The sequence below is a fragment of the Haliotis asinina genome, chromosome 1 (genome assembly GCF_037392515.1).
Source record: "Haliotis asinina isolate JCU_RB_2024 chromosome 1, JCU_Hal_asi_v2, whole genome shotgun sequence".
NCBI classification, from domain to species: Eukaryota; Metazoa; Mollusca; class Gastropoda; order Lepetellida; family Haliotidae; genus Haliotis; species Haliotis asinina.
In genome coordinates this window covers 71085696-71111997 of record NC_090280.1, presented here as the reverse complement: position 1 = coordinate 71111997, position 26302 = coordinate 71085696, and the positions used below count along the sequence as shown (strand labels likewise).

At 39.4% G+C, this 26302-nt stretch overlaps 1 protein-coding gene across 1 annotated transcript in view; it reads left to right on the top strand.

Moving 5' to 3' along the window:
- Nucleotides 1–23143, top strand: part of LOC137296448 (NAD(+) hydrolase SARM1-like) — a 50446-nt gene extending 27303 nt beyond the window's left edge. The window contains exons 7-9 of the mRNA XM_067828243.1: nt 16400–16589; nt 17263–17384; nt 19726–23143. Coding sequence (XP_067684344.1) covers nt 16400–16589; nt 17263–17384; nt 19726–19981 — 568 coding nt within the window. The 3' untranslated portion in view covers nt 19982–23143. The remainder of the gene's footprint in view (nt 1–16399; nt 16590–17262; nt 17385–19725) is intronic.
- The last annotated feature ends 3159 nt before the right edge of the window (nt 23144–26302 follow it).

Below are 26302 nucleotides of genomic sequence, written 5' to 3'. Positions count from 1 at the left end.
AGAAAGTCCGGAGTGTCTTTGTTGAGAATATGTGGAAGAGAGTGCTGCACTTTGAGCAACGTTTTTTCCATCAAATTCTTCGCTTTTAGACTCTAGAAAGGATTAGTTAAGTAGATATAATACTATTCTATGTATGTAAACACTAATCATTATCCATGCGTGGGGTTTGAGCTGTTTTTGAGTGCTCGGGCCAAGTCGGGCCGAACAGAGATTTAACACTTTTGAATGAGGCTATGTTGAGAATGTAGAGCGAAAAGGGCTTCACTTTAAGGGACCGGTTATCTTTACATGTTGCATTTCATTGGGTCACAAATACATCTTTAGGTAGACATAATACCAATCGATGGATTTCAAATATGTCTGGATACATGTATCAGGTTTAAGCTGCTTTAGTGAGCTCGGGCCAAGCCGGACCGAAAGCTTGTGATACTGACTTTATTGAGAATGTCTAGAAAATAGGGTTGACTTTAAGCAACATGATTGTTTCAAATACAACGCTTTGAAGCTCTATAAAGCCGTATTTCGGTAGATATGATACTAAACTATGGATTTAAATAGAACTTAAGATACATCTGTGAGGCATAAGATGCTTTTGAGAGGTCGGGACAAGTCGGGCCGAACAGAGACTTAGCACTTTTGGTCGAGGCTATGATTGAAAGACACGTAATTCACTTTAAGGGACCGGTTATCTTTACATTTTGCATTTTGTAACACTACAATGTGATGTTTAGGTAGATATGATACCAATCTATGGATTTAAGTACACTTAAAGGTCCATTTGAGAGATGAAAAATGCTTCTGACGGAACTTGCACGCAAAGCCGGACCGCACGCTTGTGATACAATGTGTATGTTGAGACTATATAGAAAAAGAGTCCTGCGCTTTGAGGAAACGTGTTTGCACATGCTCTGCTAAGTGTTATTTAGGTAGATATTATTACATTTTGTCTGTCATGTGTACTTGTAAATTTAAATCTTTTAACACATATTTATAACCATGTCACAGTTGCCCACTGGCTCTCGCCAATTCCCGCTCCTCTTTAACATAAACATCCTCTGCTGATTCAGCATGAGACAATAAAGGTTAATTAGGAAACCCCAAATGTTTTAATTAAGGAAAGAAAAGCTGTAAAAACACTGTCACTTCCTGCCCAGAACCCCAGGATGTCACACCTGACGCACTAAGAGAAGTAAGTAACCTTCTCACACAGACATATCAAGGAGAACACATAACAACAAGACAATGTCTTTTCTCTGGGACTCTCTGTATGTTATCAATTTAGGTTTTTCATCGTTAACTATACATTTTCAGCCAAACTATACTTGGAATTCTAGCTACCCAAATGCGCAGATTTCGTTTTAATATTCTGCAATCCATTTTTAGTAGTACCCGGTGGCCCGGCCCGGCCCGACTTTTCTTGGTCCGACTTTTAGGCCATCTCATGTTTCTTTGATGCTGGGACAAATGACTTGGATGGAGAGGGTGTCTAATTAGTGTGTTTATGGGAATTTGAAGGCCACAAGTTTAGTTTTCTGACTTAAAGATTTGTTTTATACAGATTTCAATACTTATGAGGCCTTTCGATACCTCTCCACATCTTTTCTGATGCATGAGTTTGGTGACATTGTAGCAGTTTCAGTGTTACCATCTTCAGTTATTGTCAATCCTTGAAAAATACTGAACTACTTTAGAAAAGCATAACCCTATTATGAATGATCATAGAATATGCAAAACAAATTGAACCCAAACTATGCTTGAAGTACTGTGGCGGCCGGGACTCAAACTTTCAATAAACCTTGTCAGTTTTGTTTTCAGAAAAAGTCAAACACTTCTTTTCAATGAATAAATAGCTGTTTATTCATGGGTATAAATATAATGTAGCACAATGCTCTTTTTCACTAAGTAGATCCCTCTTAAGCTTAAGGTTAATGTGCATGGACCAGTGGTTATTAAGATAATAATTTGTGTCTGTGTTCGAAAAGTGCAGTCTATTTATGGCATCAGCTATTATAATTGTAAGGAAAAGGGGAACTTTCGGGCTGAATTATCTGCCCTTAGTTTGAGACTGACCTGCAGACTGCCAAAGTCAGAATGACCCAAATTGGATCGCATCATATTTATAGGTGCACGAAAATGGTCACATGTCAGTTCTAGACCAATCAAATCATGAGATATTACATCCTGTTACGTCCTTATTCTTTTGAGGGATCTACTTTCACAACATGAAACCACTGAAATAAAGGGGAAGACGCATCACCTAAGAAGGTAATCTGGTATGTAATTAATTCATTAAATGCCCTCCAATATCATAAGATCAACAACTGCGTCTCTCTACGTCCTGCTACATCCTTGCTGCCTGCTCAGGGGGACGCAATAACAACGAGCGACGTCGACTGGGAACATGATAATTATGGTCATAATTTCTGCACTGCCATTAACTATAAAAATTACGAAAGGGAAATACATAAGAAGATATCTTGTAATGACTAGTCATTTACAAGCTTTCGTAACTTATGAATTTTGCAATTGAAATGGAAAAATAATTTCTCAATCTTCGTGATGGCCATCACAGTACTGTATATTACTGTAGATAAGCTGATCTCACAGATACGCTGACCCCTAACTTAACTTATTTTGAATCAGTATCAAAATGGTATGTTCTGTAGATAAACTGACCCCCTAGCCTGTCATTCATGCTATCATTGTTGTCAGTCATTGGGAATAGTGTCAACAAATCCATATTGAATCACGCAAGTTTATCCTCTAATATTTATATTTTTCCTTATCCTGACTCATGCTTAATTGCTTACTCTCCTCTTCCTGGCGAAGGTAGTGGAACACCTGAAATCCCTTGAAGTTCCATTCTAAAAGACGTGCATCTAAAATTCACACTCACCCATGTATTACCTCCCTTGCCACGCACATGGTAAGCTGACCGCCATGATACTTCACTCTTTCCCTTTCGCCCGACGAGGGCGGCTGGAGGCATCTGGGGTCCCGTATATGGCAAAAAGTTTTTTATTCTTTTGGTTTTTCTAACTAAATTTGTGTTGTATGCATTTTTTGGCTTGTATATGTTTATTATTATTCTATAAATTGGTGATTATTGTGCCTTTTTCTAACACGTATTTCATCAACTGAGACTTAGTCGCTTGTACTTTGGCCGATGTATAAACCTTTTATGTTCTGCTCATACTCATTGTAAATTTTGCATTAAATTGTCTGAAGCAGAATTATATTTATGGTCTGTTCACAGACGTGCTAGTAATAAGCAAAGTTGGCTTACATTAGCCATGCCTAAATCTAGTGAAATAAAATCGGGTAACCATGTAATTATTGATGCTGAGATTCATTCCAGTGATATGCCAGCCGTATGTCTTAGGTTGTGTCCAGGGTTGGACAAGTCCCCTCCTAAGATTCAGGAGAGACCATCTGTTGAGGCAGGGCCATCACAGGCCAAGAAAACTAAGTCATCGAAGTCGAAATCTTCATCTATAAGATCATCGCAGAATCATCCCTCCTTGATGAAGAAATCATTCGGGGAGGCGATAGTCCCTTTAGAAGAAAGTAATAATTTTTTTACGAGTCTCTGTTGATGATACGGAGTGAAGACATCAGTTGCATGTCGACTGCAACCTCGGGCATTCGGTGCAGGCGCTTTCATTCAACAATTCACAACGCAGATGATGAATCTTATGATGAAGCCCTCCCAGCCACGCTGAATTCTAGTATTCTCGTATTGGGCGATTATAGGAAAGAGTGAAGTATCATGGCAGTCAGTTGACCATGTGCGTGGCAAGGGAGATAATATATGGGTGAGTGTGAATTTTACGTTCGCTTCTTTTAGAACGGAACTTCAAGGGATTTGAGGTGTTCCACTACCTTTGCCAGGAAGAGGAAAGTAAGGATCTAGATAAGTATAGAATATAAATTTTATTAAGAAAATTACATACTTTGGTCTTCATTATTAACAGCAATCGTTATCATACTGCATCCACTCACACCTCAAAAGGAAGTGTAGCTGGCAGGAAATTAATACATGTGCATATTTTGTTTTGCTAAAAGTCATATTTGTTGTAGCTGGACAATCACATGTCAACAAACTATTTTCACAGTGGAAATAGCGAGACTGTCCAAAACCTCATCGGTGACAGGTCAAATCGTTTCATGCATTAAAACTATATGGTAGTATGACAACAAATGGTATGGATTTAGAACTTCTTTAATGTTTACAACACAACGTTTCTGGGCTAATTTTATTACTTCTTGCCCCCTTCATCAGGTGAATGACATAGTATGGTAATGAGCAAAATTATATAGTATAGAAGCCAGTGAGATAGTATTTACAGATGAGATGTACAGAGATCAAGAGGATTAACTGAATTGTTGATATACAGGATGTACTCAGTTTTTATACAACTAGAAAGATATCATCCACAACCAGCTCAACCCCACTAACTCTCAGCAACCCTATGCACGTGCAACCATAATAATACCACAAATCTCATGTAAAGACTAGGATACTGGTGTGTTCTTGTGGTTCTGTGTGTTATAATACGGCCCAGTTCTTGTCCAGATTGTTAGCACCATTGGGCAATGAAGGACACTCCTTCATTAGTGACTCTTCATCATTTGTTGAGAAACTCAAGAACATTGACACAGATGGCACCATGGTCAGCTGTGATGTCGTAGATCTGTTTACTAACATCCCAGGTTGCAAACCTGCATCAACAATATAGACACCAAATTATCTGTAGACAGCATCATCAATCTTGTGCACAGTTGTTTTGAGACTTCTTATTTCAGTTGGCAGAACCAAACATACCAGCAAATACATGGCCTAATCATGGGTTCTCCTCTGTCACCTCTCATAACAGAGATCTACATGACTTTGAAGAAGCTGCTCTCTTCACCTCCCACATCCAACCCTTTTGCTGGTACCGGAAGGTGGATGACACATTCACCATCCTGGAAAAGGATCACAACCCCTCCATCCTGCTCGACCATCTGAACTAACAACACCAGTGTATACAGTTCACCATGGAAACTGAGGAACTACATCAACTCCCTCTCCCATACATCACCATCCAAGAACTCCAAAAACCAGCTCATCACTTCCGTCGCAAGCCTACTCATGCCGACCAGTATATCCATCATCACTCCAACTATCAAGAGAGCCATGGTTTCAACCCTTGCAAGACGCGCCAAGAACATATGCAGCCCCTCCAACCTTCAACAAGAAATAGCCCACCTCAAATCTACCTTCATCACCCTGAATGGCTACCCAAAACACCTAGTAGAAACCATCTTCAAAAGGACCTTAGAACATTGTGACAAACCTCCAGCGAAACACGAACCATCCCCAGTCTGTGTGAATATTCCCTATGTTGGACCCATCAGTCATCACATCAGTAGACTTCTAAAGAAAAGTGCCAGCATTGACACTACTTTCTCATCTGGAAAAACCCTAAAGTCTTTATTAAGATTCAGTGGTAAAGGAAGCAGCCAAACTAACCCAAGCCCAAAGGGGTGTATACAAAGTGAAATGTTCATGTGACATCAGCCACATAGGTGAAACAGGCAGGCCCCTGTGCATTCGCATCAAAGCATTGGTAAAAAACTTGGATATGAAATCAGCACTATCAGAACATGTCGTCAAAAATCCCGGTCACACCATAAATTGGGAGGATGCTGACGTCCAAAATGTAAACAACTGGTGAAAAACTGACGGAGGCCATCTGGATCCACCGCTCCAAACGGGAAATTAAGAGAGATCAGGGTGTCTTCCTACCAAATGTGTGGTGCACAGAATATAGCCATCAATGAACATGTATCTCTTTGTTTTTCCGCTATCGCTGTACATGCCTTCATGTGTTTTTCCTAAAATTGTTTACATAAGTGGCTTCTAGCCCATCATGTGTTCTCCTATCATTGTTTTCATAACTGGCTTCCAATCATCCTATCAAGTTAATGCTATCCTTCTAGTTGTATAAACAGTCAGTACATCCCATATATCAACAATTCAGTTAAATTCCTCTTGATCTCTGTACATCTCATCTGTAAATACTATCTCACTGGCTTCTATACTATATAATTTTGCTCATTAACATACTATGTCATTCACCTGATGAAAGGGGCAAGAAGTAATAAAATTAGCCCAGAAACGTTGTGTTGTAAACATAAAAGAAGTTCTAAATCCATACCATTTGTTGTCATGTCACCCACCAGCTTCCAAAATGCCAGTCAAGCAACTATACAGCAGTACACCAAAGTGCTGCTGCATGGCCTTAGTTATGAATATAGATATTATCCTTATCCTGTCTCATGTATGTGATGCTAATCTACCTCTATGCGAATGATAGTGGAACACATGAATCCCTTTTAGTTCCCTTGAAGTGGACTTAAAAGTTCACCCACGAGTTGTCTCCTTTGAACCCATTCCCACCAAAACATGTGACTTGCCATGTTTGTCACTGTCTCCTTTATCGCCCAAGCAGATGGTTGCGTGAGCAATTGAGTCCCGTATATGGCACCATATCATTGTCATATTTAGATCCTTTATCCAAATGAAGCTGTGTATGGCTTTTGGCTATATTAAGCGTATCTACTCCCTCTATGCGAATGGTAGTGGAACACTTGAAATCCCTTGAAGTTCTCTTCCTCAAGCGGATGTACAATCACAAGTAGCCTGCCTTTATCCGTTGGCGCCCTGATCAGTCACTTGACCGCCCATTCTTGTCACTCTCTCCTCCATCATCCTGCAAGACGGCTGGAGGCACTTTGGAGTCCCTATACAGCATATTTATCCTTATACATTTTGGTCCTTAATCTAAATTCAGCTTTATTCTGCTTTCGGTTTTGTATTATCATTATAATCTCAACATTATTCATAAATTTATGTAAATTTCATGTTGTTGGACATGTTTTCATCACTTGAAATTTGTTTTCATTTGATGAAATCATGCTCCATTGTAGGTACCAACTGTCCACATTTGTTCTGTCCTTCTTGCACTACAGTTTGTTCTTCCCTTGTTCACTGTCAGGCTCCATGAGAATTTATCTGAGACAGAATTTACCTTATTTTTATTTGCTGTTTATAGATGTGCGAGGGACAAAATTAGAATGCATTCTCAAGTCATGTCTGGTTAATCAGCTGATTGTGCTAGTAAGTGTTTATTAACTACCGCTGCTAATATTCATGTTTCTAGTGAATTGCCAAGCCTGGAAAGAGCGGAGGTAACATCTAATTTACACGAGAGGGCGCCATCGGATTTAGGCTTGTGGCAGTTTAAGACGCTGAAGTCATCTACATTGACGGGGACAAAGTCATCAGCTTCCAGGTTGTTATTGAATTTGAACCGCAGGTCAGCGTTGAGGTCCTCCAACAAAGTGACATATTTGATGATCCTCCTTCATTGCTACCCGAGGTGCTGGTTGTCAGAAAGTGATCTCATCATCTACTAGACCTTCAGCGACTATTACAGGATCAACGAGTCACTCATCAGGTGCCCTTCTAACTACTTTAACATGGGGCAGATGATGAACATCATGGAGTGCCGCTTGGCAGAAGGAAGGGAACAAAAGGCATCTGCGATGACTGAGCCCTGCGCACAAGATCTGCAGGTGTGGCTGATGCACTCATAAATGAAAAGGATGCATTAGATGAATGCTCACATTTGAGGAAATGTTCACTGTCTGCTACTTCATCATTTAGAAGTTTTAAGGAAACCCTGTTTGCTGATTCAGCAAGTGCTCACACACTATATGATGACAAATGGATGAGATTTGAGACATATTCCAAATGGAAAGGCTTTACAGCATCAAAAGCCTCATATCCTCAGGTGGTGGATTATTTTTGTCATTTATGACTAATTTAATAAATAAATGCTATCAACCTACTTAACCACTCTCAGCTCAATTAGCACCATGAAAGCAGGCATAAAGCTGACGAAAGTGACAGATTTATTAGCTGTACTATGCTCGTTTAAGTTTGAGGACCAACACCGAAAGTTTATAGCACCAGCTTGGGACTTGAATGTTCCATTACAGCATCTCACCAGTGATACCTATGAGCCACTTGAACGGACATCCTTTGAATTATTAACACTGTTTATGCTTGCCTTAGCAATGGCAGCTCACATTTCAGAATTTATCGCTAAAAATCAACTGTCTGGTCAACTGGACAGACAATTCCATGTCATGGCATTATCTGCAGTCCTCAGGCCACATGATACACAGTATTTATCTTTGTGCCCTGTCAGAGCTCTCAAAATATATATCCAATGAACTAAAATAAGGAGATAAAAATTCAAGCTCCTATTCCTCCCATTATCTACTAAGACAGCTCTTGAAATATCAGTGTCCAAATAGTATGTTTCGTGCATAAGCCGATCCCCTCAATGGGTCCCTGTTCAGCCCATACTGAGAGACACTTGAAGGTTACAGTCTTGGATGTAAAATGATCACTATGGTCGTGGTCAGCTCACATGACAAGACATCTGGCAGTTACAGTCTTAGATGTAAAATGATCGCTATGGTTGTGGTCAGCTCACATGACAAGACATCTGGCAGTTACAGTCTTGGATGTAAAACGTAAGTATGCCAAGTGAAAATAATACCTAATAAAAATTATACTGACCATTTTTCTGAAAAATCCATGTTTGTTTTCCTCTCTATATCCACAATAACCCGACAGAATTGGAATTTCAAGCTATTTTTACCAATCTTATTGAAAAAAAATTCTAATGCACGTGCTTCATCAGCGGGTCCACATCATTAAGTTGTCAAACAGAAAATTAAATGTTTCAGAGAGATAATTAATCAGAGTGAATAAGCTGAAGAATACAATCAACAACTGTACTCGTAAAAGTTGTCAAATATACATTACAACTTACTATTTCCATCTTTTTTTAGTGATTGTGTGCTGTAATTCAACTGACATCTTGGCTTTTGTCACCTTGAACTTGACCCTCTGACATGATGTTTAAAGGTCACATGCAACGTAAAACACAACTTTGCAGATTCTGGTACCTTTAGGTATACACTTACCGAAACAAATCATAAAAAATGCCAATTCAACCTATAAAGTTGAAAAAAAACGCAATGAAAAAAAGCCCGTGAAATCGGAGTTCAAACGTTTCACTAAATTCCCCCCAGCGCTGGGGGGAAAATTGGTTTCAACAGGTGTGCTGTGCTGTGTCCATAACGCATGCACAGTGAATAGGTTCGCGGAGCTTGAAACAGTATGCATGCCCAGCGTCTGAGGTCATGAGCAGTTGTCTAATCTTGGTTGTGTACACAAACAAGTAAATAATCTACTCGTTACATAAAACAACTTGCTGATTGTGGTAAGCAGTCTCTGTCACAGAGAAAGCTCAGTGTCTGGTTTATTCACACCTATATGTCTGTCTGCCAGTCTACTAAAGACATCATGCAATACACAGCTTCAATCATTGACCACGTGCAATTTGAACTTAACACCTATCAGACTATACGACATAAAGAAAATAAGTTGATTTATGACTCGTGCACCCGAGTCCCGTGTCTTCCACATTATGTAATTAGGCACATGTGATACACATGACATGTTTTTTATGTCTGTGGGTTGCAAACAAACTACATTCATTTTTTTCGGATGACTGGATTTGACAGAAACTGGTGCAAACTCTTGTCAGTTTCAAGTCCTGCTTTGTACTTGGACGAATGACAGATTCCAGCCACGCAGTAGTTCACCATCTCTACTGACATGATTTTTGATTGGATTGAACGCAGATTCAGAGAACATGTATTTTCAAAACCCAACATCTCTATATACATTCTTCATGGATAACAACTTCTTTTAGTGTATATGATTTTGTTTCACAACAGTATATGAATCCACACTGAAACGACGCATCAAGTACACAAAAAGAAGTTGTTATCATAAAGAATCTTACTTTCTTGTGACTGGCTATACTTCTAAAATGACATGTTATAAATAAGAAGGAATTATGCCCCTATTCCAATAATCTCCCACTTATTGCAAGTGCTTGTGCAAACAATAAAACAAAAGCAATCGGGTGCATTATTAACAGTGCTTGTGTATTGCTTGCATCGCATTACAAAACAACAGGAAGCAATCACTCTATGCGAAGTCACAGGAAACAACTGATCGGATTGACATGTCAATTTGCAAATAGCGACTGGACAGGATTATACCTTTTTTATTAATATTGTGTGTAAATAGGTAGGTACGAAACTTAATAATGACTAAAAGCCAAAATATTTTGAAATAATGAAAACTTTATACTTCAATGTGTATTTTATTTATCATTTATATCAGACTTCCTGGCAGATATACCACTAACCTGTAAGATCATTCTGACAGGGCACTGATGACCTAGAAAATACTTTCGTGAAATTGTTTCTCATAGATAAGCCTGCTTTTTTTGGTCCTCAGAATTCAGCTTATACAATATATATGGTAATATATGGTATCTCAGTAAGGATTGTACTGAGGGCCTATGAAGCAGCAGGACTTGAACCTCTGTGAGCCTCAAATCCACATGAAGTTGGAGCCCTAGTATCTAAACTTGCTCTATATGGAAATTGCTTGCTTACAACTATAATGGAGGGCTGCTTCTGGAAATTGGATACGATGTTTGCATACCATAACCTCAGACACGTAGACACAAAGAACGTCTAAGGCATTCACCTGTTCAGGCCACTCGTTGTAGCACAACAACTATCGGTTCCACAAAGGCTCTGAGTTAGACTCACCTTCTATTGTGTGACCTGTAGAAACCAAACACTCAAAATGGTTGAGAGTCCATGTCTCAAAAAGGCTAGCATGAGTGATTATGACCTGTAAATGAGATATTTGTAAATGAGAAGGGTCACAGCTTGTCTTGATAGGAAATCTTGATGTAAAGTTACATTAGACCTGAGTAGACCTATAAGAACTGGATTGACATGGTGCTGTATTGTACCCATGGGAGGAAATACTGGATGTAGATAGCCAGAGAATCCAATCAATGGCCTGACCTGCCATTGATTCCATCGGATTCTGTAAGCATAATAGCATGAGCCAGGATAAGCGAAAATATGTAAATTTCTGAATGAAATTGATATTTTATACTTATCCTGACTAATGGTGTCAAGCCCTCCCAGCTGCCCCACTTATGGCACGTTGGATCCCATTGCAGTTTCATGTTCGGGCATTTCCTGACCAATGAGGATGCCAAGGGATAAAGGAAGGGTGAGCGTGATTGTATGTCAGCTTCAAGAAGTAACTTCAAGGGATTTCTGTTGTACCACTATCATTTGCATAGGGGAAAGAGATAAGCATTATAGCACATTATGTCAGGATAATTATAAAATATCAATTTTATTCAGAAAATTCCATTTTTGTGAGTCAGGATAAGTACAAAATATCAATTTTATTCAGAAAATTACATTTTTGTGACATTTATTCATCATAATGTAGTTTGTTGACATTTGACGAAATCTTGCAGCGACTGCAGGTACTGGTTATCAGCACCTGATCCTCACTCCTGATGCCCCCCATCATGCATTCATACATCTTCTTCCAGACTGCATTGCAGATACTGTATTCATTTATCAGATTTGCAATTTAATCATTATTTGTATTACATCTGAAGACGTGTGATGGACCGGGTAAGGAAGTAACCTCAAGTTACTGGTGATAAGTCTGGAAATAATACCTGTATGTTGTTAACTACCGCTGAAATTCATAATTCAGGTGATTTGCAGTGTACGTTACAGGGGCAGTTGTCCTTTGCTGGTCAGGACTTAGCTGTGTCTAAGGAGAGATCCTCTGCTACTGAGTTGATGCCATCATAGAAATTGTGAAATTGTCTTAACCTAGGAGCTTGTCAAAGTCAACTCGTTCCAGTAAAACAACAGATCAAAGGTTGTTAAACGAAGACATTGTGCCTCCTGACAAAGCAGACATGTAAGTCTACAGGAAAAGACAACGTTGGCGAATGCTCATGTTCACGCAGCTCCCAGAGACATAGATCAGTGTCATCTTGGGATGGAAACGACAGATGTTTGGAGGAGGAGGAGGAACATTCATGAAAGTAAGGTACGCGAAAGGAAGGTTCACGAAAATACAGTTTAGCAGACCTGGAACTGTCTGAGAGAGTATATGCAGAGGAAGAAAGAACAGAAGCAGAGGTCACATCTTGGATCACAAACAGCTTGGACTTGGCATCCCTGTCCAAGGAATCACGGCATTCACATACAAGATGCAGGAGGATGACTTTGAGAGCCTCATGATTCCACTGATTGAATTTATCTCCAAGGTGTCTGCAAACCTTCTTTGAGAAAACAACCATTACCAGAATCAACATGTACCATTGTCCAATGCTAAAAAGTTTCCTCTGCATTACATGGACCCCGTCACGTGAGCACCAGACATGGATGATGACTTGATGTTGATCAATGACTCCCGAAATAAATTTTTTAAGGTGGAATACAAGAAGGTTGACACAAGACTAAAAGAACGTTCGTTGAGAAGAAAGGAGAAGAAAGTATGCTTCAGTTCCAGAGGTGGGAAAAGTTCCTTTCGACACTTAAGCAGAAACAGCATGGAAACAGAGGATATACTCCCATAAGTTCCAGAGGATCAAGATGTTGATGATATAGGGTTCAAAACAAGTGAACTCTTCCACTCTTCCACCCCTAGCTATTCCTGTACAACCATTGACAGTGGGAGAATGGGACTGGGAAAATTCGGGAATATTGAAAGATGGCTACATCTCACAAGTACTGTGAGAAGGCTACAGAGTACAGACGGAAGTCAAACCACTGCTGACCCTCAACCCATTAGTCTTCAACTACACAGAGTACTAGGCAGAAGAAACCATGAACTCACTACTGGCCAAGAATGCCTCAGAAGTGGTAGATCAACATCATCTGATGCCCAAATTGTACTCCTCAGTTTTTCAGTTCCCAAGATGAACTCCAAAGAGAAGTTCAGGTTGATATGCAACATAAAATGATTCAACCAAGCCAGAGAAATTAAAGATGAACTCTGTTAAGCAGTGAACACTTCCAGTGGAGCGTCCTGCCCTTTGGAATATTGTCAGCACTGTGGTTGTTGACGTGATTGACCAAACCCAGCATCACCTATCTACATCCTCTAGGTCAATGCAGCACCTTCTACCCGGACGACAGGATTCAAGTTCATCAAGAAGCCAGTCAACTCAGATGGCAGCTAGGCTCGCACAACTTAGATGGCTAGTACACTTCATTAAGTCTAAGTTGGAACCAGCAAGATCTTCAGCTCCTGGGTATAAGGTTCATCACAACACAGAATCATATTGTGGTCCCAGAAGATCATTGGGTCAAGATCCAAGCCATGATTCCAGGAGCGGTCATCTCTCTGTTACCACGACAAACATGATACCTCCGCATAGGACCTGACTCGCAGAGGAAGACCACAATTATGTCCTGGTATGACACCTGGACAGTACAGATCTGATCTCTCTGCCAGACAGTCTCAAGATGTACTTGTTATGGTGTATTCACAAGTTGAATGTCTACAATCTCAACTACTATTGAACGTGAATGCTGACTTTGGTCACACCCTACCGGAAGCTGAGATGTCAGAGACTTCCAATGACGTGGGAGACTGTGCTGCAGTACATCTAGGACTTTGATGTGACTTCATTCGTTCCACATATCACATCCCTGCGCTATCTTCGATCCTTGGACCAGAGGACATCCAAGACTTACCCGTGTGTCCTGTCAGAGCCCAGAAGATATATCTTCAAAAGACTGAAACAAGCAGAAGAAAATTCAAGCACCTGTTCATACCCTTGTCAGCAGAGAAATCCATAGTCTCAAGAACGACAATATCAATTTGGTTGAGAGCTGTTATATTTGGAGCCTACAATACCAGATCTTTCAAGAGTTTCCAACCCACATGAAGTCAGAGCACTTGATATCATGGATATAATGGAGGGCTGCTTTTGGTAGTCTGACACAGTGTTTGCCAACCACAATCTCAGAGACAATGCCACTAAAGATGTCTCTTGCATTTTTTTTGGGCCACTTGTTATAGCACAACAGCTAAAGTTTCCTCAAAGGGAGTTGGAAATCTCATCCTTTATCATGTTGACTTGTTGATAACCTTCATTCTGGAGAGTTTGGGTTGAGAATCCATGTGCACCATCTAGACCTGACTAGCATGAGTGATTAAGACTGTGTACGGGTAACAATTTTACATGTACACTAAGGGGTTGCAACTCATTTATGTCAATGATCTTATCATGATCTATGGGTTGTTAATAGATTAACTAGTAAGAAGATACAAGTATGGCTGAAATCCAATATTAGCTCTTCTTGAATCCAGAAATACACCAGCTGACATGGTCAACCTATCACCAGTTCAAATGCTAATGAGTAGGCGCCTGAAAAGTCACTTATCTGTGTCCAGTGCTTTGCTGAGGTACTGGACCAGAAGCAACAACATAATCAGCAGACTGAGGTAGTAGAGACTTACCTTCCTTGACTCCTGGACAACATATCAGGATTCAAGAAAAGCAGTCATGGAAGCCAGGAGTTGTCAAATTGGTTGGTGACTCTCCAAGATCCAACAATGTAACAACATGAGATGCAAGACAATATCAACATCATCTGCACACAACTGCTTAGAACCCAACAGCTCCACTGAGCCAAGACTGTGAAGAGGTTGTGAACTGTGATGCAGTTAATGAGTCTGAGACTACAGACACTATCTGTAACTAAACTACTAGACCTGGAGGGAAATCAGCATGCAGGAATGATATCAAAACTTATAGGAGCTGTGATGGAAAGTCAGCCATGAAAAGAAACATAATAGGTATTAAATGTTGAAGTTTAGTCATGAAAATATGGAAAGATGTTTAAGAAACTATCAGTGAAATATTGACACAGTTCCCTATTTGTTTTGAATGGGGATTGCATAGATAGGCACAGCCAGGTGTTCAAGAAGTATGTGCACAAGTGCCGACAAAGTTATTTATTCATTAACCTGTGCTGTGCTGACCCCGTCTGTCCCTTTCTCTGCACTCCTCCCTCGTAGCAATTAGTGTTACCGCTATTATTGCACAGCCCAGGTAATCCCTTGCATATGAGACACTTATGCTTAGTAAAAACAAATTAAAACTGAAAAGGTGAATAATCTTTTCTAGTGATGTTTAATTGCAAATTTGACATCTTTTCTGATCTTCTCTTGCTCATTCTGGTATATGATGTCGTTTTCATACCCCTTCCATACCCTTTTCATGTTTGATGAAGTGTAACCTATGTATAAAGTGAGCATCTCCTACAGACTGCATTATTTGGTCCTCAAATCACATGAAACTGCATTATACAGAGTCCACAACACATTGACTGATCATTCAAGTGTGTACCAAAATCATACTGAAAATTTTAAAAAGCACTAAATTGTTGACTTTACATAATGCCACATTTATCAGTTGAGAGAGAAAGAGCTGGTTGGTTTCTTGAGATCGGTTTGTCTACAGGTCATGTGGCCTGAAGGCTTTAAAAACTATAACAAACTGTTACAATATGTAATGGACCACACCCAGGGTAACCATGTGTCATGGCTCAGACTCAAGATTATTTGATTTCTTAAGTCATTTAAGGAACTGGTTCAATCCAGCCTCAAGAACAGACACTACTTTTCCCGACAAAGGTATCTATCGTCAATCCCCAGACAGTAACAGATGGCAATTTCAGCAGCTAGAACTGTGTGCGTGTACATGCTGTCTTTTCTGATGAGTCCTGATTTCATCTGAGTGATGCAGATTGAAGGATCAAAATCTGTTGTCAAAGTGAAGACCATAACATTGATTGTTGAGTTCAGTAACTGACCAGTTGAGCCATTGGTGGAAATGTTATGATTTAGAGAAGGATTGGTGGTCATGGCAAGACACATCCTCACATCTGTCATGGTCGAATTACAACTCAGAGGTATACAACGGTACTGAGAAGAACAACAGTCATTCCTTAAATGGTATCAGATCAACATCTTCACATTTTGCAACAGGGTAATACAGGCTCCCAAACTGTTAAATACAGCATGCACTTTCATCAGCAAAACAACACTCCTGTCCTGCTCAACGCATATGATGGTCATGCCTGTTATTCAAATTGCAAGTTGTGCATGGTTGCACTAAATGATAAATGACTGATTTTTCCTTTTCTTGTGTTTCCGTCTTAATTTACTATTTCATTGTCAGCAAGGACAAGTTTTTTTCTTCATTTGTCAGAGAGATTACAAGTTTTATCATGCTGGTTCGTTTTTGAAGTAGTTCAGTAGGTAAATTTATGTTGAAACACTACAGTTTGTGAGATATCTACTCAGTGCATAATATTTTTGGATGTAAAACCTACTTTGTTGCAGTCTCCTCAAAGTCCATCTACAGCTTCGTGGCTTCTCTGTCTTTATTGATATTGAAAGGCTTCGTGCAGGCAAATTTGACGAGAACCTGCTGTATAGCATTAAAATGGCCAAAAACTTCATCCTGATTCTAACTTCAAATGCGCTTGACCGCTGTCTTGGAGATGTGGACAAGAAGGACTGGGTCCACAAGGCAAGTGTCTGTTGTGTCTTTGTGCAGTGCAAGTGTATGGTGTGACTCCAAGAGTTGTATGATCCCAAAGAAGTTGAAATGGATAACGCAATGTGTCATTGACATCCATTGAGGGGATGAGTGATTGTGGGGAAAAAACCCCAGCACCTTGAGTGTGTACTACTTGCGTGTGAATATGTGTGCTAAATAAATATCCTATGATGATAATGATCTGCTGGTGCACACTGCAACCTTAATGCCTTGTGTGAAATTGAGATATTGTTTCAGTGCAAAAAGAGTAAAATAACTATCTGACTGAAACTAAACTTCTGTCCACTGTTTAACCCTGGTCAGATTGGCTGAATTAGAGAGGTGGCCAGGTATCATGCCCCATAAGGATTTTACTACATAGTCTGTGAAGTTGAAACTTTGCAGAATGTACCGTTATATGTCCCTAGAAGAGACTCATTATCATTAGGATGGTGTCTAGTAACAGCAGAAGGATATTGATGTTACAGACTGACGGATTGAGCAGCACAAGATACCAGTTAAGCTTTACGCCACATTCAGCAATATTCCTGCTGTATTGCGGGAGTCAGTAAATAATCGAGTCTTGTGAAATCTGATGACTGAGTAATGTTGACTTACGCCTTCAGAATAAAAGAACTTGAAACGTTTTTCCTTTGTTGTAAAGGAGATTGTTGCTGCATTGGAGAACAAGTGCAACATTATCCCAGTCATGGACAACTTTGAATGGCCGTCACCAGATCTGCTGCCTGATGACATGAAACATCTCAGCTTCTTTAATGGGATCAGGTAATGTCCATGGTGCTATGTTTACAGCTGCATTTTGTTGAAATGGCCTTTATCTGTTCTCTGAGAATGTGAATATCTATTCCACCTTAGTGTCGTCATAGGCACCTCACCTAGTGATAGCAAGACAAATATGATATGTATTTCAAAGGTCAGGTGGGTACTGTGATGCTTGGTGATGTCCTATTTCCTGTACAGTATTTCTTTGCATATTTGTCCTCTTCTACTGATAAACAACACAATAATACAGTTTCGTTTAATTTTAAAAACAGTAATGAGCAAACCTGTCTGTGAAAAGACTACATATTTCTCTCCTCTCCTCACCTTTGATAGCTGATACTGGAACCTGGGACAACTGATGATTTATTTTCTGTAATTACATGGGTTGTTTCATTCATGTCATAAGTACAAATATAATTCTGATTGATTCTAAATAGTTAATTTCTTCATTTCATATATGCAAATATTTGTGTAGATGGCAAAACTATCATCTAACATGTATATAAAGTTTAGTAGAGTCAAGGAGAAAGTCTTGCAAGCTGCTGATCCTTGTCCCATGATATATCAGTATCAGTCATCTCCATGTCCCAAAGTGGGAAGCAGGGGTATGTGAGCTGTGTTCACTTCTACACTCTTTATTTTGAGAGAGATATATATGGAAATATACCTTTCGGGCTGGATTGGTTATTGGGGGTTGATATCCAGTCAAGGTGCAGTGCAGTTGTCTTGGTTGAACCTGGACATGTTGATTGAAGATGCTTCTTAACTCCAAAGAGGAATGGCTGAATATCAGAATTGTCCCCAAGTGGGGAATGAAACATAAAGCTAATAGAAAGTACAATACCAAATTTGCAATTTTACCCATATCGTAGCTGGTGGAGACCTGCGTGTAGGTGTGTTTACCTGTATGGCAGCTGGCAGAGACCTGCACATAGGTATGTTTACCTGTATGGCAGCTGGCGGAGACCTGCACATAGGCATGTTTACCTGTATGGCAGCTGGTATGTTTACCTGTATGGCAGCTGGCAGAAACCTGCACATAGGTATGTTTACCTGTATGGCAGCTGGCGGAGACCTGCACATAGGCATGTTTACCTGTATGGCAGCTGGCGGAGACCTGCACATAGGTGTGTTTACCTGTATGGCAGCTGGTGGAGACCTGCACATAGGCATGTTTACCTGTATGGCAGCTGGCGGAGACCTGCACATAGGTATGTTTACCTGTATGGCAGCTGGCAGAGACCTGCACATAGGTATCATAGGTGTCATCTCTTTGACAACTTGTGTAAAACCTAGTGCATAGGCATGTACTACATGTATAGTCAATAGACAAAGCCAGCTCATAGACAATTAGGACCCACACAACCTATGGAGAAGTCAGTCAGGAGGGTGAGAGTGAGTGAGTTAATATTTAACGTCACATCAGCAATATTTCAGCCATATCGTGACGAAGGAGGGTGGGAACATAAAACAATGATGAGATGGAGAAAGAAGAAGGTCATGTGGTGAACCCAGTGTATATACAGGTACTGTAACATATCATGGTACCGGTAAATGCAAAACCAGTTAGAATGGACAAATTATGGAAAAGGCATCCTGGCATATTAAGACATTGTCACATATGTACTGGTAGATACAAATACAAAAGAGGGCTTAATGGAAAAATCGTGGAAAATGCAGCTAGTTGTTGCACAAACTAAAATGTAAATTCACTGGAAGCTTAATACAATAGAATTCATCAGGTACATGTTATTAGGAAGTTTGGAACTGGTACCCAAGATAGTCTTGACATTTTGAACCACTGACTACATATCCAAGTGAATTATAATGATGTGGAACCACTTATAGCGTTGTCTTCTGTTAAAGTCCATAATCTGATGTATTCTCTAATTAGTACAGGTGAAACTAGTAGTGGAGTTCAACATTTATATTCTTCTTTTGGTGATACGTTGTAGTTTAAGTGCTGACTTTGATTTGACCTCCTTAATGGCTATTGCTCAGTCATTGTACATTGTAAACATTATTATCCTCAGAAATGTCTGGACAAATAAAGCTGAATCTTCCTTACCAGTGATTGATATGACTTGTTTGTAGGGGATTGAGTTACGTTTTCAATGTGGCCTCAGCAGTTGATGTTTCCGATGTCATTGTTACAGAGGAAATAGCATGGGTGCCAATGCTCATTTGTTGCTGTTGTTGTATTTGGTACTCTACTAAACTAGTATCACAGCTGACAAAAGGCACATAAACATGCGTCAATACTATGACTTTTCATATTTTGATTGCTTAATGTGAGAGCACCAAGTTGGTAGGACTGAAAGACAGATGAACTGTTTATCTTCAGGTGGATCCATGACTACCAGGATGCCTGTGTGGACAAACTGGAACAGTTCCTCCGTGGAGAAGTGAACACAATCACCAAACGTAGCCAGCTGGTCAGTATGGGTAGTCAGGGATCCTTTGAGCGGCATTCTGTACAACCCTCATTCCACTGGAGTCCCAGCAATGAGAGCAGCAAGGGGGAAGCTTGCAGCCCTGGCTATGAGAGGGAAGCCAGTTTTGACACAGGCAAGAGAGTGACTAGTCCAGACAGCTCCTAAATAGGGTCCTGTCCAACAGCTCACTTTAAGTAACCACAACTAGTTAACAACGCATATACAGCAATCTGCTCTCACCAGGGCCATTCAGTGGTATCCTCCAGAATACATGATAGATAGTCAGCAGTATACTGACAGTAGACTTCATCATAGAAAGCTGGTATGCATTGACATTCTGTGACATTCTGTGTGCCCTTTTGATAAGCCACAATGTTTTACATTGGTTGAGAAAGTTTATTCATTTATAAGAGTTGAGATTTCTGATGGTATCATGCATAATATTCTCACGTGTGTGGTAAAACATTTCACAAGATTGTTTAAACTTATGGTATGTTGTACTAATACTAATTTTATGTAATTGGACTTACTTCTGATCTTGGTTTTAATGTTGGGCAGTACTGATGGCTTTTATGCAATACACATCTCAGTTGGTTTATTTTGGTATTTATCCAAACCTGAAACTGTTTCATGATGTACTCTTTGCGATTGCTATTCTCAGGATCAGTGCTTTTCAGTGTAAACATCTGTTAAGTTCAGTTGTTTTATGATTTTCACACAGGGTAATATGGCTGTTTTTAGCTCACCTGAACACACCTGTAGCAATCAATAATGCTGACTTGTATATGTCCTATCACAATGTGCAAGCAAGTGTCAATGATAAACAGTTATGCTTTCAAAAGGTATTTCCATTACGTAGTTTCAAAGACAATTTTGACATGAACCTGGTAGAGGTCCGTCATGACAGTGTTTAATATCATAAACTTCTTGTTTTTCTCAAACTGTCCCTGAATTAGTACATGCTGGATTAGTATATAACTGGAGTAACATGATGTATTTTACTGGGTCTTAGTATCCAAATATGAGGAAAGATCAGTCAGTTAGGGACTGGATGTCTCACATAAATATGTTTTGTGTGTCAGTATTTTTTCTGTAACAAGAGCCCAGCCCTAGTTTAATTGTGACTTTAGTGATAACTATCCACACCTCCATCTTGTGCATGTACGATGGTGTATGAAGGTGATGCTGACAGATGCAGTATATACATAGTACAAGCCTCAAGATGCTGGCTGCTGCATTATTTGGCCTGAACTTGTATCACAGTGTTGGATACATCCACAAAGGTCATAGTCAAGATACTGGGTTCCACATTACTTCTGGTTTACATTTTCTGAATGTTGTTTAATAGCATTTCTTTATGAACTTTGTATTCCTTTTATTAACAGTCCTTTAATAGCCTATAAGTGACACAAGTTTCTCCTCTCCTGGCATCTTGGTAGTATGACTGTGATCTCAGACTTTCTCATTTACAAGCTGCAGTAAATAGTGATGCATTAGTTCCCATGCATTCCAGTGCATTTCCATGCATGTACATTCTTTAAAGAAGGATAAAGAATATTTAGAGAATCCTTACCTGTGTTGCCTGGAAATACTCCCAGGAATTTATAATATGTTTGTTTGCAGATCAAAAGATGAAAATATCTTAAAGCTTGATAAATGGAATGGATTGCATGTCCTCTACCAAAGAATTGTTTATGCAGATGAAAAACACATCCAATGATAGAGGCCAGTTACCTGCATCTGAAAAATGTCTGTTGTATTGCTAAATTAATTAATGATTTAAGTATTTGTGTTTTCTGTGAATTGCTGTGAAGAAGCTATTTAGTGTTCAACAAGTATGATTAGAGACCATGTACAATGATATTATCTGGTCTAAATACACTAGTCAGATGTTCTTCTTTATTCAGTTTTACTTACTAATGTCAGTGAAGTATCCAGTGCCACAACTAATGTTATAGAGCCTGTTCAATCTGGAATGGGCCAGTTGTGATACACTGTGGCATTATGGTATTATGCTGTTGAACTCTGAAACATTGGTATTAATGCTTTATAGTCACCCACAAACTATTAATTGGGATGTTTGTTGTTAACATTGGAAAAATATTTTTGTTTTATACATTCGTGTTTACTGCAGTAATTTCATGGTATTACAGTCTTTGTTCTTACTGTTTTGGCATCTTGGACTGTTTGTGCTTGCCCTGATATTGCTAACCAGATGAACCTCACACAAGCATTTACACAGGTTAATAACATTGTGTCTATAAAGTATGTATAGAAATCATACACAAAAGGCAAGATTGTGATTTTGTTTGTATTTATCATGTTGTAACTCTGGGAAGAACAATTCTATCAAACCATCCTTTTTTTTGTTTTACAGATTTTGCATTTTTGTTTTGTGTTGAAGAAGGGATATACTTGCAACATCTTGTAGTCAGTTTATATTTTAGCTCACTTCACCTAAAGATTGGTGTTGTCTTGTTTTGTTTGTCTGACCAGAGTGTGGTCTTCTGCATATCTACCAGAGTAGATTCCTTCATGCTGCACTCTTTTCCCATAATCCTTCCCAAAACCTGGGAAGCTGAAATTTAACATGCTGGTTTCCATGAATTATGAAGCCTGAGTATGTTCAGAAGGTTTCAGTCTGTTACTAATATAGTTGCCAAGACCATTTTATTCATCCATTTTTATTTGAGGCGAGTTGAAATGTCTCAGTATAGTCAGCAGTAGTTATCAACACATAAGTTCTGGATTTTTTCTGGTTTTATATCTACATTTGTACATGTTTTGGTGTCCTTTCAAACATGCAGGTTTGGGACTGCGATCATATGGTATGTTTGTTCTAATACTGACATAATATTTTGTTCCTTTAAGCTCATTAAAGAACCCAAAACTTATTTTCACGTGAGAACACAGCAGACCTGCCATTTGTGTATTGCTTGTCATGGTGAAATGTCTGCTTCATGTCATGACCCATGAGTGTTATGCAGGAGTTTCAGAGGGGAACAATTCAGTTGTGACCTTCCTGACACCTACCGGTTGTTTTCTGTATTAGCAAGTGATTTGTTGCAGATATGGTTATTGAACAGTTCGTTTAGTTCCCACCAACATAAGTATGATAATTTTTCAGTGGTTTTGTAGGATTGCCTTTGTTTTGAACATGTAATGAGCACACCAGAGAATACAAATTGCAGTTGTTAGTGTTGATGCCTGTAACCCCTCCACATTGTTCAAGTGCAATTCATTCTGTGCAATATATTTCTTTGTCTGTTTATTCTTTTACTTCTAGTCCAAGAGATAGTTTCCATTTAAAGGCTGGAATTGACCAAGTGTTTGTGATTTTTATAAAAGTATGATCATCAAAGTTCCTGAGATAATGAGTTTAGTTTCACATTGATTTTAGCAATATTAGATAGATAGATAGATAGATAGATAGATAGATAGATATAGGATATTTATATAGCGCACATATCCACACACTAGTGCATGCTCAAGGCACTGGTATTTTTCCCTCGATCACTGGATGTCAATCTCAACAGCACATCGTATCTCAATCTCAACTCCCTGGGGAGTATACAACTCTTGCTGCCACTAGATGCACTGAGTTTATCGTAGCTCTCTCATTCTAACGAGGTATCCAATTGACAGTTGGGTGGACTGGGACACATGAGAACTTTAGTCCTCTCTCGCCTAGATTACTGTAACAGTTTATTGTTTGGGGTTTCAAATGAATTGATCAATAAGTTACAAACAATTCAGAACATTGCTGCCTGTATTATAACAAGAAGCAAGTCATCTTGTCACATATCACCCATTCTACGATCTCTCCATTAGCTTCATATTCGTGAGCGCATCAAATTCAAAACACTGATTCTCACTTACCAGGCAATTCACAACATGGGCCCTCTCTACTTTCAAGACCTCACGACACTGTACACTCCTTCCAGAACTCTACGCTCCCATTATCAGTTTCTCCTGTGTGTACCTTCTTAGAAACTCAAATCATTTGGTGCCAAGTCCTTTCAGTATGCAGCTGCTACCCTTTGAAACACTCTGCCCCTTCATCTAAAACTAGTGCCAACTCTGCCACTCTTCAAAAAGAGACTCAAAACATACCTGTTTCAAAAATATGTTTCATAAATCTGTGGATTATCTTGTGCATATTGACTGTGACTTGTCAGTGCTTTGAGCATTGCCTTTGTGTTGTGGAAGTCAGCGCTATATAAATACTCTTATTATTATTATTTCAGTCACAGCACTTTGTCCAAGTTTACTGCACGTTGCTGTACCCGCAACTAGGTGTAGGCACGTGTTCATGTATCCACCATCTGGTCATATACCAACAGATTCGTGGGTTCTTTTAAGTGCACAGGGTTGTGTACTGTATTCTAGGGGTTGTGACAACACTGAAAGAGTGCACACAAAGTTGACTCCAAGGTTTTTACACTCGGTCACAGGTGGCCTCGATCCTGAAACCTCAACCTCGCTGGATCACTAGCCTGGCGGTTTAGCCAGCCTGCCCACCATGTCCCCAATATTCCAGTAGTACATGTATCACAGCATGGGATGCCAGAAATGGGCTTCAAACATTGTGTCCAGGTAGGGAACAGAAGTTCTTGAAACCTTGCATCTCGAGTGTCACTGAGAAATGACTCATGAAGTTCAAGGTCCAAGAAAGTATTAAGATGAGATTCACATAACAATGAATGGCTGTAATATTTCCTTTACAAAAACAACACCATAAAAGATTATCTCAGTACAGTATGTGTCCATAGATAAGCCAAATTTTGAGGACGAAACAAATGGCGGCCTGTACATGCGCTTAGCTACATTTATAACTGTTACGATTGTTTTCAGGAATGTATGGTGCAGATGTGATACTGTAAATCACGAAATTTTTGCGTCACGATATTTTTGCGAGTGGCGACCAACAGACGTTTTTGCGTCACGATATTTTTGCGACTTGCCTAAGTCTCAAAACATAGTTTAGTTTGACAGTTTCAAAGCTTACTTGCATCTGAAAGTTATACGTGGAGTAAATCCAATCACATATTAAAGTTTGCCACTAATTATAAACACCATTCAGTGGAGTACTTCGGCATGTATGCAATCAGTGATGTTTTCCTTAAAACACAAAGTTCAAAGGGATTAAATGAAATGGAATGACTCTAATAAATTGGCACTGATGAAGGACCAGTTTAGTCAGTGTGGGCGAAGCTTTTGATCTCCAAATAATTGTCATGAAACCTATCCATGCCCGCTGGATGGTCTCGGCCTTTCAAACAGTCACTAAGAAATGTGTGTTGCGCGGATGGCGCCTGTCTGGACTATTGGACATACTGATTGAGTGACTTTTGTTCAGATATCCATTGTTTGACATGTGACACTTGAGTACGAGTAATGCTAGTAGTTAGTCATTCTTCGCGTTGTTGTCGTTGCTTAATATCTATTGTTAAACATATTTACTGGTGAATAATAAAGCGAAGATAGGACAGGTTGTTTGCTGATTATTCATTGCATTCTGCCAGCAAATTGTGTCATGATATTTTTGCATGCTCAAGTCATTCGCAATTTTCGCAAAAATATCATGCTCCTAAAAATTTAATGATTTACAGTATACATTCATGTGTGAATGACAGTTTGTATTAGAAATGCCTAAAGTATAACTAACCTTTTTAGCAAGTCTTTACATAAAATGCATAAAAGGTGGTACACCTTCTAAATACCCATCACTCTTTATTATACTGCAAAACAACTTTAAAACTTTGAGAAATGAGTAGAGAGAATATCCTAGGGCCCACCTCTAGTTTGTGTACTTAATCTAATTTAATAGCTTCTGCATTTGGAATAGGGATGAGGGTTACCATCCCGGACCTCCTCAGCACAGATCCTCAACACCTCTTACTCATCTCCTCTACATGGATGACATTGAGCTCCCTGCCAGAAGTGATACCAAATTGAAAGAACAGGTTCCCCTTGTCGAGTCCTCTAATGATATTGGTATGACTTTTGGACTCGACAAATGTGATACTCTTCATTTGAAACTTGGCAAGGTAACTAATGATAGATCAGTTAGATTACAAGGGGGAGGAGTTATTGAGCATCTTGTGGAAGATCAAAGTACACCTATCTTGGAATTCGAGACAAGCTCCAGAATGCCCAGATTCAAGATAAACTTTGGGCTCAGTATAAATCTCGCTTAAAGAAAATCTGGAGCTCAGAGCTAAATGCTCAAAACAAGGTCAAAGCCACCAATACTTTTGCTGTGCCAGTCCTCTCCTAATTCTTTGGAGTAGTTGATTGGACAAAACAAGACATCCAGGGTCTTGACTGCCTGACCAGAAGGATCATGTCTGATAACAGAGCACACCACCCTCGTTCCTCTCTTAATCGTTTATATATGTCAATCAGTTCTGGAGGTTGGAGTTTGATTAATGTTTTTCACATATTTATTTATTGGATGATCCTCTGGTGATGAATGTCAAGACT